This window comes from Littorina saxatilis, linkage group LG13 (genome assembly GCF_037325665.1).
Source record: "Littorina saxatilis isolate snail1 linkage group LG13, US_GU_Lsax_2.0, whole genome shotgun sequence".
NCBI lineage: Eukaryota > Metazoa > Mollusca > Gastropoda > Littorinimorpha > Littorinidae > Littorina > Littorina saxatilis.
The window spans coordinates 42,734,471-42,753,469 of NC_090257.1; the positions used below are offsets into that span (position 1 = coordinate 42,734,471).

The following is an 18,999-nucleotide window of genomic DNA, read 5'->3' on the forward strand; positions in this document are numbered from 1 at the left end:
ATACAATCATACATACTGTGATTACATACAATCATACATACTGTGTTTACATACAATCATACATACTGTGTTTACATACAATCATACATACTGTGTTTACATACAATCATACATACTGTGATTACATACAATCATACATACTGTGTTTACATACAATCATACATACTGTGTTTACATACAATCATATACATACTGTGTTTACATACAATAATACATACTGTGGTTACATACAATCATACATACTGTGTTTACATACAATAATACATACTGTGGTTACATACAATCATACATACTGTGATTACATACAATCATATACATACTGTGTTTACATACAATCATACATACTGTGTTTACATACAATCATACATACTGTGTTTACATACAATCATACATACTGTGTTTACATACAATCATACATACTGTGATTACATACAATCACATTAATGTTGAATACAGCTTGCGTCTATATAATATACGCAAACATCATACAGTAAATAAGATTTCTCAATATTTCCAAAATTAAAATAAAAAGATAATGTCATGGAATTACAAAAATCGTCGACCTTGCATTTGCGCATGCATATGGATATAAACCTTCTGTTAAAAAAAAAACCCCAAAAAACAATCATATATTAGTAAATGGAAAAAAATACACGAAGTTGACCATGCTCGAAATATGCGTATAACTTTGAAACACATGTGCAGGTACAGGGTGTTTTGTGACCGTTAGAGTTAGCAACTTTCGTGCCGCATGAACACTATATACAACTATATTTACAAGACATGCATGTTTTTATACATGTACATCACAATATAGTGTGATGCTAGAAATATGTATAAACATAGTAACTGGGTAACAAAACAAACACCCAAATACACACACAAACAAAACACCGACCAACCTTCCTGCAACAATAGAAGTTTTAAATGCACGCACACACGTAATTAATTCAAACGTTAGAAACATATGTGCACTCACACATTACCTGCCGCTATACAAGCACCCAACAACTGTCCAGCAAGAACATGACAATTTATTGTACACGTACATACTCCACTCATTTGGAAGTTAGAAATATTCATACGTATAAAACAATGATGTCTTCAAAAACACTCATACACGCACCAACGAACAACAACAACAACAACAACAACAACAACAACAACAACAACAACAACAACAACAACAACAACAACAACAACAACAACAACAACAAGCCGACTACTCACACATATATAATAAACGTACTCTTGGGACCTTTCAATAAATAACTTTCAATTAATAACTTTCATTCTGAAACTGTCATGAAAATCCATACAAAATATATCCATCCGTATATAAATTCATCCATTCATTAATATATCGATCACACAGTTAACTCATGAGTAAACATACATTGAAAAGCGATCTGTAGTATACACACAGACCACGACTGACTTCCTTGCGCCCACTGTGTGAAGCACAAATGTTCAGTATCTAATTTTAAAACAAGAACGACTGAAAAAGTCGCTTCAGAATGTGGTACAATTAGCAGATGTCAGATATCACACTGACAGTTAATATCAACACTAAAAGGATAACGTCGCTACCGAACAGGATAACAGCTTGTGAGAAATAATATCAAATGACGAAGTATGCTTCAGTCAACACGAAGAACAGGTAAACACACACACACACACACACACACACACACACACACACACACACACACACACACACACACACACACACACACACACACCCACACACACACACCCCCACACACACACACATACCCGAAAAACATCAGCGTTTTATTCAGTTGTGTTTCTTTCTTGGCCAAAATCAGCGTGTTAGGCATATATATGAAAGGGCACAGCACCACACAAAAAGCCTTGGCAAGAATGTCAGTAACTGAGCACAAAATAATAACGACGTCATTCTTCTGCTACGTATATCTCTGTGTTGAAGTTGCGTGACGACAGCGAAAGGAAGTGCTCATGCGAGTGTAGTGCGCATGCCCGCTTGCTGGTTTCCGGTTTGGAAGTCCCCTTGTCGTCCGGACACAAAGTTGTGGTATCTGAGACAGACAACACAAGCAAGGGTTTTAATCACTGAAGAAGAGTGCAACTGAAGTAAGGGGTGGGATGGGATGAATAAGTCGAATCTAGATGAAAAACAGACTGCAATACACAAATTAGTAGTCCTAAATTCCATAAATAGATGAACATTAACAATACTAAATTCAAGATGGCACTCGACGTATACTTGCCTAATCATAAACAAGAAGAGCAAACGCTCGATCGAGTCACTTTCGCAGTTCTGAATATTATATGAGGCATCAGATGGACAGGAAGAAATTGCTATTCACAACACAATGAGTCACGTTCACATAAAATTTGAGCCCGGTCACTTTTATAGTTTCCGAGAAAAGCCCAACGTTAAGTTGTGTGTTGCCGAACAGAAAAGGCTAGTTATCTCCCTTGTTTTTCTGATAACGTTCGTAAAAGGCTACAGATGTAAATACTTTGATGTAAAGAATAATCCTACAAAGTTTCAATCACATCCGATGAACTTTGTCAAAGATATAAAATGTCTAATTTTTCCTTTGACGCTGACCTGTGACCTTGAAAAAGGTCAAAGGTCAACGAAACCATCGTTAAAGTGTAGAGGTCATTGGAGGTCACGACTAAACAAAATATGAGCCCGATCGCTTTGATAGTTTCCGAGAAAAGTCCAACGTTAAGGTGGTGTCTACGGACGGCCGGCCGGACGGCCGGCCGGACAGACTAACACTGACCGATTACATAGAGTCACTTTTTCTCAAGTGACTCAAAAATATATCATAATCGCAACAAAACACACACACACACACACACACACACACACACACACACACACACACACACACACACACACACGCACGCACGCACGAGCGCACGCACGCACGCACACACACACACACACGCACGCACGCACGCACGCACGAGCGCACGCACGCGCACACACACACACACACACGCACGCACACACACACACACACACACACACACATACACACACACACACACACACACACAACCTCTACCCAACCATTACCACTATCTACCCAAAACACTCCATCCCTAACCCACTCCGGACCACCAATCAAGAATCAACTCAGCGAACCGTCTTGGGCCAAATCCCCCACCAGACCATTCTACACACCAAGAGGCGGTCAGTATTCTGCACACGTCGTATGGGCAGCTTGACACGAAGCCGGCAAAGAAAGCACGTGCTACACACTTCTTTTCAGACCATCACGACATTCTTCCGTTTGCTATGGAGTACTTGCTTGGCCCCTGTGTGCCAGTGTGCTCCGGCGGTGCGTTCTGTTTCGTTTTCTGTCCTATGCTTTGGTGTCAGGTAGTGTCAGTATGCAACTGTGAAAGGATTGACAATTGGAGAAATTAGTGTACTTGATGTTGTAATTCTTTCTTTCTTTATTTAACGTCGTTTTCAACCATTCAAGGTTATATCGCGACGGTGATGTTGTAATGCTCAGTTCTGTTCGGTATGTTCTTTGTGTGTGAGTGTGTTTGGGTGCGTACTATTTCGTTTATTGTCTTAGGCTCCGGTATTTATGTTACAGTTAATTGTGAAAACCTGACAATTAACAAAATCCCCCAAAACTTCACTATATCTACACATCATTTTCTTTTTCATTCATAAGTTTTACACATTTTCGAGAAAAAACTCTAAAATATTTGTAAATGTCCTGATTTGAAGGGCTAGGAATTTCGGTAATTTACTGAAAACATACTTGAAGGAAAACGAGTTGTTTGTAGATCGAGGGAAAACCATTTTTTAGTTTTCGACATGTTATATTATGTTGGTGTAGAAACTCTTAAAGGAGTGGACATTGGACACATTAGTGTACTTAACGTTTTGATGCTTAAAGGAGTGGACATTGGACAAATTAGTGTACTTAACGTGTTGATGCTTAGTTCTCTTTGTGATTAAGACTGTTGGGGTGTTTGGTTTTCGTTTTTTTGCCCTGAGGTGATCTAAAATAGCGTAAAAAAAGTGTTAAACATGAGTGAACATTGGACATATTGGTGTACAATGCCCAATTATGTTTGGTTCGGTGTGGTTCTTGTGTGCGTGTTATGTGTATGTGTATTCAGTTTCGTTTCCTACCTATGCCTCTATGTCAAGTGCTCTCTGAAGTTGAAATAATGTAGCTAGCGAGACTTTGCAATAGGAGCGGAGAGAATTGTGAAACTGAATGCACTTGATCATGATTGGGATGCCCGGATTTGTTTCTCGCATGATGGGATAGAGTAGCCTATGTTTGTTCGTCGACAAGAAAACAAAACAAACACAAATCCAACATCTTTTATCACAAAGTAACACATCAATGTGAAATCGAAGGAAAATTAAATTTCACGTTTAAGCATCTGACACGCTCTCTACCATCCTTGACAAACGTCTCCAAGTCAAGTGCAACTGTACGAGTGGTACAAGGGAAACAACTCCGTCAAAACTCTATGCATGGATTACCAGCCCTGCTCGTTGAGTATGGAGTTGAGAGCACTCGCGGTATAGTGATTGCGCGAGCACATTCCGTTTTCGTAACTTGGTGCTGTGATCTTTGCAAAATTTACCGCCCCCCCCCCCCCCAACCCTAACCCCCCCCCCCCCCTAACTTCCTGACCAATTCTCAGTTCTCATCGAGTTACATTTGCACCCCATCTCCCCTTCCCTCACCCCCTCCCGTCCCAAAGGTATATACTTATTATTATTGTATTCACGTATATATTCTATTTATATATTTCATTTGATTCAATTATATTTTAGACCCCATTTTATTCATTAATAACACAATACTTCTTTTTAAGTTCTTTGGTTTGTCTGATGGTGGTTTTTTTTTGGTTTTTTTTTCAACCCACACTTGGTGCAAACGCGGACCTCGACTACTGGAGTGCAGTAGCAACTCAGCCACCCCACTTCATGGCGACGCCACCCGGGGTACATGGGGTACCCGGAATCTGCAAGGTGAAGAATGGAGGGATGGGGAACCGCACTGACCCTGGCAGGTAAACACCCAGTACACTGGGCGCCAAAAGCTGCCTTCTCGTCAAACTTGCCCTCCGCATCTCGAACCCAACCCTCTCCCCCCGAAACCCTCCCCCACCCTCATACCTTACTCCCTACAATGTCAATGAACGCTCCCATTCCTCCCACTATCTTGAAGATGAAGAAGGAGGTTATAATATTGTATTCAGGTAACTATGTTCTTTAACTATTAAGGTGTATAAGCAGGACCGAGCTAAGCTAACCATTACATTTTCTGATCATTGTTTGTCTGTTGGTTCTATTAAAAAGCCAATAGGACTAAGTTCTGTGTTGTCATTTGGAACGGTCCACGATTAACCCACCTTGTTTTTCTTGTTTAAACTCTTGTTGCTGTTTTGGGGGGTTAATCATTTAATTCAGGCAAAGACGGCAAACTACACAGCAATCCGGATTTTCTTCTTCCCTAACCGCTTGTCACAACTTAATTACACCCTCCAATGCACCTCTCCCCTAACCCCCCGCCCCCCCCCCCCCCCCTCACTGCTCCCACGCTTCATCCAGTACCAGCAACTTGTGAAAGGAACAAGAAGTCGTACGGATCCCAGGTAAACAGTAAAAGCCTTTTTCTCCCACCGCTAAGGCTTCTCGCTCACATCCCTTACTCCAGTGCCGGCTCTCCTAATCCCGTGCACCCGGCGCGAGACAGGTAAAGAATTAGGGGACAGGTAGGAGTGTAGCCTGCCCAGGAAGCTACACATACATCGGACAGCAAAAGCCTCTCTTCTCGCTAATCATTCGCCTCTCACACCTCGTCCCCCCCCCCCTCCCCCCGTCATCAACCTATTCAACACCACTCAGTAATACCGTCAGCAAGATGGGGAATAAAACAGAGAAGCTGCACTACTGATCTCAAGCAGGGACTAGGTCTATGTAGCAAGTAAACAGTCGAAACAACAAAAAAGTTTCATTTGTAACTCTGGCTAACCTTGCCCTTAACACCTAACTTCTCACCGGGTCATACCCGTAACCCCCCCCCCCCCCCCCCCCCAAACAAAACAAAACCCACAAACAACAACAACAAAAAACAAACAAACCCACACGTTATTCACTTTGAAAATGATGTGATCGTGAATCATGTCATTGAATTGTAACTTGAATGTCAGTGATCGGTAACCCTCTGGAATTCACATCTAGATAACATACAGTAAAATCCTACAATATAAGACGAGAAACACCTTTACAAACATGACAAACAGCAGTGGTGAAAGGCAAATATAAAACGGGGAATTCCGATATGGCCAAGAGAGCCTATTCATGACGGAATCGGACTTTCCCAACATGACAGCATACATCGTCCTTGCCCTTCCAGTTTCAGTCATGTCGATCAATGGCTCGAGCTGCTATATTTAGAATATAAGCGCCTGTGATAACAAAATCAGCTTGTTTTTCGTGAAAAATTAATTTTATCAAGAAAAGTATAGATCGTTCAAGGAGTTTGCTGCAACAAGAAAGTTCCTGATGTTATGTAGAAACCAATAAAAACTCACATTAGCATTGGTAACTTGGTAAACCGAGTTGTAGGGGTATAAAATAAAATGTACAAACAACTTACCACATGTGCAAACAAGAATTAAAAGTAGGGTATATAGGTGAATTAGTAGCTCTTAGAGTAAGGGCGGTCCGCGGTTATGTGGTTTATCAATAATGGAGACATTTTGAATCCCTACCACCGACCATATAGACCGTCTGCTGTTTTTGCCACCGCGATCAATCCGTGTTCATCAAATTGTTTAATGTTTTTACCAAATTTATGTGTGTTTGGTATGTTGTCACAGTGGCAGCTAGTGTGTTTTGATACACACACTAAGTAAAAGCTTGCAGAAAAAAAGATTCTTATGCGTTTTCCTTTGTGATTCTGTCTCATCGGTTGAATCGGTTGAATATGTGTTTTTTTCAGTTAGCAGTCAATGTTTTTTTTCTCAGTTAGCAGTCTATGTGTTTTTTCAGTTAGCAGTCTATGTGTTGTTTCAGTTAGCAGTCTATGTGTTTTTTTCAGTTAGCAGTCAATGTTTTTTTTCTCAGTTAGCAGTCTATGTGTTTTTTCAGTTAGCAGTCTATGTGTTGTTTCAGTTAGCAGTCTATGTGTTTTTTCAGTTAGCAGTCTGTGTTTTTTCAGTTAGCAGTCTATGTGTTGTTTCAGTTAGCAGTCTATGTGTTTTTGGATTTTCGACACAGTTATAATGAGCCAAATAAACATTCCATTTGTGACTTTTTAAGCCATCTGAATCCGGGTGCTTGGGGCCAGGAGAGGGAGTGGGTGGGTGCCTGTTATTCAGGGCCAACAATAACAAAACGTAATGTTACCTTAGAATCACTTTACATTATGAACATATGCCCGAAAAGTGGCCAACCAGTGGAGTTTAAAATAAATTGAAAATTATTTAATGGATTCAACGTAAGTCAGCAAGTCAAGGGGTCCAAATCCGCTTTGCACAGGTCGGCTAGACTTTAACGTAGAATGTTCTTGTAGTCTTCTGTCTTATTCAACTAAACTGCATGCCTCGTATCTTCTTGTCTCGTAGTCTGGAATCAGCCGTATAGATCAGAAAGGGCTTGCTGCAAGACAGAACCTAATGACTACCATCCTTGAGTAATATCGTTTTTGAGTTCGAGTCATTTGTTACCAAAATATACCCTGACGTAGCGAACTTACGCTACTGTGCATTATGCCTGATCTACTTTTAACCTCATGAGGTCACATTCTCTTAAAATCACGTTCCTCTCCTGTTGAATTCTTTACTGTCGTTTTTCTCAAAGGTTTTTCCATTCAAATATAAAATGAACATATTAACATTTAAACCAGTTCACTGCAGAGGTTATGAAACGCACACACGTGAATTCAGCCCAAGTAACGGTCCAAAGGTAGGAATGAATCAGGTCACCAGAAATAAGTAATGTCGTTCCCACCGACAGCACTAAAAGGGCAATGTCCCGCACTTGTTTACAATTTGTTAACATGAAGTTCCGGATACAGTGTGGTTTACCAATGCTTGCAACCTTGCTTTCGCCACCAGTACCGACATAGACCTTCATATTTTTCTTTTAAATCTATAGACTGATTTTGTCTACCACTGGCCATTTGCGAACGAACTCCCAGTGCGGTTACAAGACGTGAAATACAGTACCTGCCGCGAACATTTTCACCCGTACCCACTAAATTGATTCGTCCTATAGTCCTAATCAAACCGAACGTTAAGCTTTACTTTCCAAAACTGGACCCAGATTGATTTTGGACTAGCGAGTCTAATAGTTTATTAATATCATAGGTTTAAAGCAGTCATTCTGCTAGTGCAAACGAACTATCGCTCTCCCGATACGAAATGATTCGACTACACGAGTGTGCAAGATTGCTCACATTGGGTATTCCCGATGGTATAAATGACGCACCCAAAGAGTTAAAATCGATGTACGTTTATAGCACAGATTCTGCCCCAAGAGACAAAACCAAAAAGAAAGGAAAACGTCAACAATGTTGATCAAAGGTGTCCAAGATGGGGAAATAAACCATGGCCAAAAAGGTAGGTCCTTCTCGAAATACGTGGACATTTACGAGTAAGAAATATCCGCAACCCCATTATCAAGTTGGTGACAAAGGAAAGTGTTTATATATACACGAACACAAAATGTCATATTATAATATATGCGGAATTACTTGACTTTTTCACCAGGGTAACCAGATTTTGAAGAGGGATTTGTTTCGGTGACGGTCCATATACCCCTTTATCTCGATATATTTGCACAGACAAGCCTAATGCCGGTGGGCGTTCCCCATTCACAAACCGCAGCCAATCGATGAAGTAAAAATAAATGGTGAAAACCATATATGATTTGTTGTGCCTAGCACGTCAAAGCAGGCATATCGCATATATACTTGTCAAATCAATACCCTAACAACATTGACCGAAGTAGTCTCCGATCATGGCATTAGCCATGGCCCAAAATGTAAACACTGTCCCAAATAAGTGGCATGTCGGTGATATGCACGTCCATCCACCATTTGCCGACTTGACTGACGAAGGCAGTGTTTATAAATAAACCGAGAAGAAGCTATGCTCTAAGGTAAGGTCCGTCGTACTCTGTGGTTTATCAATGCTAGTAACCTTGCCCAACCACTTGTGCACTGTTAGACTTTACCTTTTCACCAAAAGACAAATGCCATTGCCTTTCACATTTTTACAATGTTCTTGTGGGCTTTTTGTCCCATCTTTTATCAACGTACAACCAGTTGGCAAGAATATCGATCGTTCCAGTTCTACTTCCGGTATAAAGGTTACAAGAAGCATTTACAAAAGCACGCGGCGATTTGGAATCCTCAGCACTAAATGTAGGCTACACGCTACCCATGCTCCACTAGACTGGAATAACACGTCATACTTGCAATATTGTCCGCTTCTATTGTTATGAAATTAGACAAATAAAGAACTATTCGCATAGGATCAACGCCTGACAGAAAGAACATTTTCGCGTTAAACTTGACACAACTTGATCTCTTAAGTACGACACCTCGTGATCACAGGGACATAATACTATTTTGTTCTCAGTTTTCCGGCGGTGTCTAACCGAAGACTGAGATTGTGTCAAGAAAAAAGCAAAATGTCTCACTTGAAAAATGTGATGTTTTCCGGCCAAGCCTTTGCAATCACAAGGACTGACTCGCGAGGAATAATCTACAGCTAGCTAACATTTTAAGGACTGAAGATGTACTGGTTTAACAGCGCACGAAGTGAATCAATCACACCCTGTAGTGAACATCTTACAAGCGATTGACATAGTACGACATCCCCCGAAAGCGGCGAATGGCTAAATGACGGCGTAAAAACCGTCAGACATGTAAAAGCCGTTGGAATTTCAGCCCATGAACGAACAAGAAGAAGACATGGCACGACAGAGAAAGCGACAATATTTTTCCCGCTTTAGCAGCAAAAAAAAACACCCTGCAATTCAGTTCAGAAAATTGTCTCTTCCCTGACTCCTTAGAATAAAGCAAAGAAAGAACGAGCAAACGGATAAACACCCCGAAAGCTTCATCACAGTTGGCACAAGGACTTGGCTGATTTGTCAGAAAAAAGGGTAGGCCTACGTAGGCTACATCGCATGCGGCAGTCTTGTACATACACCTCTTTGCGAGTTTCAACCATAATCATTTTTGGACTTGTTTATAAGTACTGTTCACTCATTTATTATTGTTTTATCATCACTGCATTATTATCTAGATATTATAAGATGTTTGGTGGCTTGTTGACAGACCAGCTTTTTTGTTGGTCCAAGGGGACCATATCGTCTTTTGTTTCATCTTTATCGACCAAGGCCGAAGGCCGCGGTTGATAAATATGAGACAAAAGGCGATATGCTCCCCGAGGACCAACAACAAAATGCTGGTCTGACGACAAGCCACCAAACATCGTTTTTGTCATCATTTTGGTTGTGCAACAAAATGCACAATAACCCACAGGGAGACGAATTTTTAGAATCCAACTCCGGGCCACAAAGCATCGTCACAGTAGCTCGAGATAACACGTCAACCTTGTATGTGACGTCAAACGTAGCTTGTTGACGCTTTTCTTCCAGTCTGAAAATGTATGGAGCTGCGATCATACGTGTGAGTTCAGTAAGTGTTCAGCATATTTCTGTTGTTTATGACTTTTCGTTGTGGATTTTGCGATTAACGAGATAAGTTGCAAATTGACCATGAGTCGCCGTGGTAATTATCAACATTGATTGGGTCTTTGAGAGTGAATGCTTACAATCGTTGTCCTCGGAAACACAAATCCAAAGCCGCGATGGTTCCACACATCAAACAATCAGCCTGATTGGCTTTTACTTTGACAATCCACGTTTCACCTGAAAGCTCAAACCCATTCACCACCTCGATTTATTGCATGGGGAACATGAGATTTATTTCCCAGGTGTTTGTGAATGAAAACTCGTGAAAATGATGACAAATGTCGGCCTTACACAGGGCTGCACATAATCCCACGATAAATCAATAGTATGCATTCACAGTTTAGAACAAACTTTTTTGGGTCTTTTCTGTTATGTCTGTCATTTGACTTTCTGTTTAATCAATGCAATAACTTCTGAGACAAACACCATTCTATCGCCGTGTTGACTGTCGAGCACGTGGTAGTTCTAGGACATGTATATATACTGAGTCACACTCTTTGCTTCAAAAACCCGAGCCACATACACTCATAATGCACAAACTTGCACATCAAAAACCCGCTGAATATTTGAAATAGTTGTACAAGAATGCCAAGGGGGTAGTCCTCGAAGTATCACACACCGGTCGCGACTGGGGGAATGTTGCGAAAGCCGCCATCACTCTCCAAACGGGTGTGACGTAACGTTTGGCACAGGCAGTTGGGAATTTTAAAAATGTAAAACAAAAATTCCTCTTTTAAAATTTAAAACGTACATAAATTATTGTATAATCAGATACATGCATAAACTTTTCTTTTCTTTTCTTTTCAATGTGCGTGCAACATTGTTATGTATGCTAAGGAGTACTATGAATACGCTCTTCGTGTTCAGGTTATTTTCACTGGTGATAAAGTTCCCGTTCCTATTTTCATCTTCTACACATCGCCTTCTACACACAAAGATAGGCATGTCGCAAACAAGATTACGCTCCGTCTATTATTAAACCTTTCTGATTCAAGTAGTTCTGTCGTCAGTACGTACGCCATGACAGTTACTATATCTAGCTAGAATCTAACTCAAGTGTGCACAAAAACGCACAGCATTAATTTGTCCCTATCCCCTCAGTAAATTGGTTCACATAACAAATTGAAACAAAACAAGTTTCAACTAATTATTCGACTGAGTTTACCCTTCGCTACGCCTTCATCGAACTGAGCAGCATTAAGTTATGTGCGAATTTAAGAAACCAATATTCAATCGAGCTGTAACACGTGTGATATATAAAATGGTAAAAACAAAACAAGGGTTGAGGTCCGGTGTACTTGGATTATTAATGTTGGAAACAATGCGAGCTATCCATTTACTACCCCTAGACCTCACATTTATGGCAATCCGTTTGTAAAGAAATTACGTTTTTTCCTGTTGATCTAAATAATAAATTATTTAACTAAATAATTCATTATATAGCTAAATAATTCATTATTTAACTAAATAATTTATTATTTACACAAAAGTAAAAAGTGTGATTGTTGTAATTAAAGAAATCTTTTATTTACTAAACAATTCATTATTTAATAAAAAAAAATCCATTATTTACTATATAATGCATTATATACTATAGAATGCATTGTATACTATAGAATGCATTCTATAATATAGAATGCATTCTATAATATAGAATGCATTGTATACTATAGAATGCATTCTATAATATAGAATGCATTCTATAATATAGAATGCATTCTATAATATAGAATGCATTCTATAACGTTACGAAACTACTCTCTGTGTCTCTGTCTCTCTATGTTTCTCTCTCTCTCTCTCCCTCTCTCTCCTCTCTCTCTTTCTCTCTATTCAATTAAACTGTGTCAGTGTCTCTGTCTCTCTCTGTCTCTCTCTGTCTGTCTGTCTGTCTGTCTTTCCCTCTCTCTCTCTCCGTTTCTCTCTCTCTGTTTCTGTCTCTCTCTGTCTCTCTGTGTGGCTCTCTCTCTCTCTCTCTGTCTCTCTCTGTTTCTCTCTCCCTCTCTCTCTCTCCCTCTCTCTCTCTCTCCGTTTCTCTCTCTCTGTTTCTGTCTCTCTCTGTCTCTCTGTGTGTCTCTCTCTCTGTCTCTCTGTGTCTCTGTCTCTCTCTGTTTCTCTCTCCCTCTCTCTCTCTTCCTCTCTCTCTCTCCCTCTCTCTCTCCCTCTCTCTCTCTCTCTCTCTCGCTCTCTCTCTCTCTGTCTCTCTCTGTCTCTCTCTCTCTCTCTCTCTCTCTCTCTCTGTTACTGTATTGTATACTATAGAATGCATTGTATACTATAGAATGCATTCTATAATATAGAATGCATTCTATAATATAGAATGCATTCTATAATATAGAATGCAATGCATTCTATATTATAGAATGCATTCTATATTATACAATGCATTCTATATTATAGAATGCATTCTATAGTATACAATGCATTCTATAGTATACAATGCATTCTATAGTATATAATGCATTATATAGTAAATAATGGATTTTTTTTTATTAAATAATGAATTGTTTAGTAAATAAAAGATTTCTTTAATTACAACAATCACACTTTTTACTTTTGTGTAAATAATGAATTATTTAGTTAAATAATGAATTATTTAGCTATATAATGAATTATTTAGTTAAATAATTCATTATTTAGATCAACAGGAAAAAACGTAATTTCTTTACAAACGGATTGCCATACACATTTATGCCAAATAAATAATTAACACATTTCTGGGCGAATGACAAAAATGCTGCGGGAAATGCACATCTGAAATAAAAACTGAACAATCTTTAATATAAAACCTTTCAGCATTTGCCTCGCCCGTCTCTAAATATTATCTTATTAAAACGTCCTTTCCGTGGCATGAAAGTTTGATCAGTATAGTAAAAATAAAAGTTTTATATAATATACACAGGAGATCTTTGTAAATAAAACTATGTCAATAACGTTTGGCAAGAAAACGAACAAAATTATACATGTATAGAAGGAACATGAGTTAGTCCGTAGCTCAGTCACGAGGTAGCTCTCTGGCTATTTAACCGTTGCTATCGGTAAGGATGTAATTCCAAGTAATGCGGATATTTTTCTGTATTTCCCAGAGTTCAGTGCAACGGTCCCGTCGCGATATAACCTTCGTGGTTGAAAACGACGTTAAACACCAAATAAAGAAAGAAAGTGCAATGGTATGGGGGCGGAATATAGCACAACACTGGTGTCCACATGCATGCAGAAAAGACCGATGCGAACGTTGAAAATCCCGAGTTTGCAGCGAAAGTCCAGGGACTTGGAAACACATGCAGACAGCTAGCTCACACACCCTCACAGAATGCATCACGCTGCCAACGAAGCAGGGTAAAAACCAGCGATCCCACAATAAAAATGGCACAGTAACGCAGAAGAAGAAACATATATAGATCATTATAGATAATTACATTGGTACTTGGTTTTTTTCGTATCTGTTTTCCAACACTTTTGTTCAAAGGCTTTTATTTTTTGATAAATTGCTTTTGAGTAAGTGGACCATTACCTTATTTTCAAATGAAATAATGTAGTGTGTAGGCACATGTAACAAATGTATTCCCAAAGACTACTAAATTCCATAGCAACCCCTTCCCTCTATCAAGCATCGCACACTACTGGACCTCAAGGTAACCACGTGAAGTTCAGCAGATTCCCCCGAAATCGGCGTATGGCTGCCTTGAATGGCGGGGTAAAAACGGCCATACACCTAAAAATCCACTCGTGCAAAAACATGAGTGAACGTGGGAGTTTCAGCCCATGAACGAAGAAAAAGAAGAAGAGAAGTTCAGCAGACACCCGTCTCTTGCACAATGAGATATGCGATGGAAAGTAATTTATTGCACACAAAAAAGAAGAAAAAGTGACAGCTGGCTGTGAGGTGTTGCCAAAGAGTGTAACTCTGCTGTTTGTTGGCATTCATTACGACCAACTAGTCAGCATCCACACGCACACATTATTTCACTAGAAAAATCATAGTACTTATTTTGAGCGGAATGCAGAGCAAAAGATGCACAGTTTTTGAAATGAAGGGGGACCAGAGGGTCTGAAATGAGCTATGGCAGGAACCCCAGCTCTCCGTCAAAACTGGTTTGGTGTAAGGGTGGTGCAGGGGTGGGGGGGTGTCAGTTCGCTGAAAACTCAGGACTGTTATCTCACACAATGATACGGTTTGGTGAAGAAAAAAACTGAGATAAGGTCCAAAACGAATCACAGCTAAAACTGTGTCCTTGGGGAAAACCTTCCACTCATTGCTATTCACCCCCCCCCCCCCCCCCCCTTTCCCTTCCTAAGTTCATCTCAGATCCAAATCTGCCCTTGTGACGTCAGATTGCAGGCAGGTCACGCAGCGCGTCAAAGGCGCGACAACACTCGCCATTGCTCGCTAATCTCCCCTTGGCCCCGGTGCAAAGCAGGGGACGGTGACACTAATGAAACCAACACAGCGCCTTCCCTCCCCTGCTTGCTTGTTTTAACACGCCGCCCTTTTCTTGGGACCCAGCTGACATCTTGTCGCTTGCTGCTTCCACGATACTTGTCTATCCTTGGCATTCGTTGTCATTAATCCAACAAAATAAGGGCACAAATTTGTGGCCCACAAACTGCAAAACGAGTGGGGTTAATGACATCGAATGCCAAGGATACTTGTCCCTCCCCTTGCTCATTCTCACGCAACTTCCTCTCTCCCTACAGACCGCTCCTTTTAGTGTTGTCCCTACAGTGTTTGAGATGTGTGTCAATCTTACTTTTTACTGTGTCCAATTGTGATGTGTTTGTGTGTTCATGCAGAAAACATAGTACATCAACTCTTTTTTGAGACATTCGAGACCAAAAAAATCATGCTTGTTCGTTTTACCAGCTTCAATGCTAAATTCCGAACATAGTTTGGCCTAACATCCCTTACCCCCGAAATAAAAAAACACACACACACACACACACACTAAGACACACACACTAAGACACACACACACACACACACACACACACACACACTAACACACACTAACACACACACAACAAAACCAGCAAACCCAACAAAACAAAAACATTGCAAAAAACAAGACAACCCCCAAAAACACACGAGAACAAGAACACCGCAAAGCACACAAACATGCTAACAACTACAAATTCAGCAAACAAACACACACACGCAAACATAACACACTTCCAAGCACCCCCCCCCCCCCCCCCCCCCACACCCCTATTCTTCCCTCTCTTCACACCCATCCCAGTCACACAAAAACAAGCCAAAAACAACAACAAACAAACAAACAAACAAACACCAACAAACTCACAAGCAATTCTAACAACTCACACACACATCAACAAACTCACAAGCGATTCTAACAACTCACATGACTTGGTACCGCAGACGCTCTGTGGCCGACACTGACGGCTTCATGGACTTGGCTGCCGCCAGCAGGTGGCGCTGACCCACGGGCACCATGACGTTGGGCTTGACCAGCACGCTGGAGGCTCGGCGTCGCTCCAGGTTGGTCCTCGGCACGAACTGACCCTGACGCCGGTGAATCGTCTCCACCTACACACACACAGGAGGAACCAGCAAGTGAAACACCCGTTTTCAGTGTTGTTCAGTCCCTGTAGCGAACTGCAGACTTCATCATTTCAATAACCTTGACAGTCTAGCACGGCAACGGGAACGCAGCAGCAGAAGAAGGAGAAGAGTGTTGACCTCACACAACAAAAGGTCAGTTGGACCTGGATTAAAAATATGTATAGGTCCAAATGTCCTGGCTTTGTCCGCTTGGCAGCAAAGTTGATGCAGCAAAGTTGATGGTCAGAAGGCTTTCTACATGTCAAAACTATCGGAAGGTCGACTGGCCTGGGGTCAGACCGTACCAATGCGTCAGATAAAAAAAAAGTATACGTCAATAACCAAAGACCGAGGCCTGGGAACAACTGTACTTCTGATTAATTTGTGTACAGTGGTTGTTCCAGTTTGCTTGTTTGTTTGCTTAACGCCCAGCCGACCACGAAGGGCCATATCAGGGCGGTGCTGCTTTGACATTTAACGTGCGCCACACACAAGACAGAAGTCGCAGCACAGGCTTCATGTCTCACCCAGTCACATTATTCTGACACCGGACCAACCAGTCCTAGCACTAACCCCATAATGCCAGACGCCAGGCGGAGCAGCCACTAGATTGCCAATTTTAACGTCTTAGGTATGACCCGGCCGGGGTTCGAACCCACGACCTCCCGATCACGGGGCGGACGCCTTACCACTAGGCCACCGTGCCGGTCGGTTGTTCCAGGGGTGTATTTTGTTTAACACATTTGCTGATACAGTGGAACCCCCTCCCCCCCCTTCCTTTGAGACCTAAACAAATCTGAAAAGGGTAGGTCTTAAAAAAAGGGAATCTTAAAAATAGGGGTACATGAGGTTATGACCACAAAGTCTGAGAACACAGGGTTTTCAAAGGGAGGGAGTCTAAATTGGGGAGGGCTTAAAAGAAAGGTTCCACTGTATGGCCATAACAGTTATAGAAACGTTCTTGGTATCACCTGTCCCCCGGCGTCAACATGTTCTGCAGCAATGCTAAAATGATGGCAACATTTTTTTGTGATTAGAAATAATTTTCTTTGCTTGCTTTCTTCTTTCTGTCATGTCCGATTGTCTGTTTGTGAGGTGGGTTTTTTTATTTGCTGGTTTCGTACAGGAGAAAAGTGGTCAGAATGTGTGTATAGTGGCTGGGGACTGAACTTGTCAAATCCAGGTGCATTTAGTCATACCTCAGGCAGCTATCCGTTAGAAGAACTACCAAGTTTCATTGACTTGCACCCAAAGAGTCAAGAACTGCGATTTTTTTACGAATTAATTTCGTACTCGGACCCGGCTGGTTTTGACCTATTTTTGGATCTAAATTTAGATCAGGTAGATCACCACATCATGCACAAAAAGACACGTCACTAAGCAAACTATGTCAGACATCATCATGAGTTTGTGTAAAACAAAATGGAGGCCGGAATCACTCAGTTGAATCGAACTCCGACCAAACACCACGTAATAACTAGGTTAATTTATGCACTCGCGTGAACAAGAAACTGTCGAGCTTCACAGATGTCGTTGGGTAGTTTTGGGTTTGCTTTACTACCATAGAAGGATTTTTGAACTGTAAATGCACTCAGCTGCAACAAAAACGCAAAACGAAGGCTGTGAGCTGCACTTTGCCTTTAAATCTGCAGGAGATATGGACAATAACTGGGAACACGTGGGTGGTAGTATTTTGTTATTCGTTCTTGTCTGCTTATGTGGGTGGAGGAGGGGTGGGACTGATCAACGTGGAAACCGTAGTTTATCACCCCCCCCCCCCCCCTCAAGATCAATCTACAGAAATAAAAACTGTAATCATGTTTCAAAAGAAAAACGAACATGCCCAGGTTAATAACAATCAACACACACACACACAACTGATCTACACCAACAATATGTTTATTGCTGAGAAGAAAGACACAGAAAGGAAAGACAAAAATGGAAGAAGCAGACAAACGAAAAAGCAGACGAACAAGAACAAGTGGGAGCTACATAGAAAAAGAACAGACAATCTCTTCATTCCTCACAGCACCAAGTGTAAAGAAGCCTCAGGACAAGTTCCTTAATCTAACCTCCCCCCCCCCCCCCCCCTGCATCCTTTACACAGCTACAATGACCAAAGCACACCCCTATCATCTCCCAACCATCCTTGTCTGTCGAGTGTCAATAAAGAGGCATAAAAACCTTCCCCCTTCCATCAATACCCTGTATTGTGATCCATCTTGTCCCTCTCTCCCCTACACAAAAACCGCGCTCTTGTGCTAATAGCCCCCGCTAATGCTCTTAGCTTTGCTTCCATTCAGCGACATTATAGGAGCAGGTTTCTTCTATTCCCTCCCTTTGTGCACAAGGGGGAACTGCGGTGCAATCGAAGCACTCTTCAGCATGGGAAAGCAGAAAAGGAGCCTGCACCTGTGCGCCACTGCGAAGGAAGGCGGCCATTGTGCATGAGGGATTGTGGGAGAGTGGAGTGAATGCTGGAGAGTGTCGAGCCCTCGGGGCAAGGGTTTCATCAATCACTGTTGAAACTGAGAGAAATACATATTTTTTTCTCTCTGAAAAGATTTTTTAAATGACCTCCAGCAGTTGGTTTCAACAGATTCAATGTCTAATTCCTTGATACTAAAAGATGTTTCATATTCCTTGTGATTAACTTCAGTATTGTTAAGTTCTTGAGGTA

General features: G+C 41.1%; 1 protein-coding gene across 1 annotated transcript in view; it reads right to left on the minus strand.

The window, feature by feature from the left end:
- Positions 1-332: 332 nt before the first annotated feature.
- Positions 333-18,999, minus strand: part of LOC138945795 (peroxisomal ATPase PEX1-like) — a 58,157-nt gene continuing 39,490 nt past the window's right edge. Inside the window, exons 23-24 of the mRNA XM_070317303.1 lie at positions 16,120-16,304; positions 333-2,060 (exon numbers count right to left, since the gene is read on the minus strand). Coding sequence (XP_070173404.1) covers positions 1,979-2,060; positions 16,120-16,304 — 267 coding nt within the window. The 3' untranslated portion in view covers positions 333-1,978. The remainder of the gene's footprint in view (positions 2,061-16,119; positions 16,305-18,999) is intronic.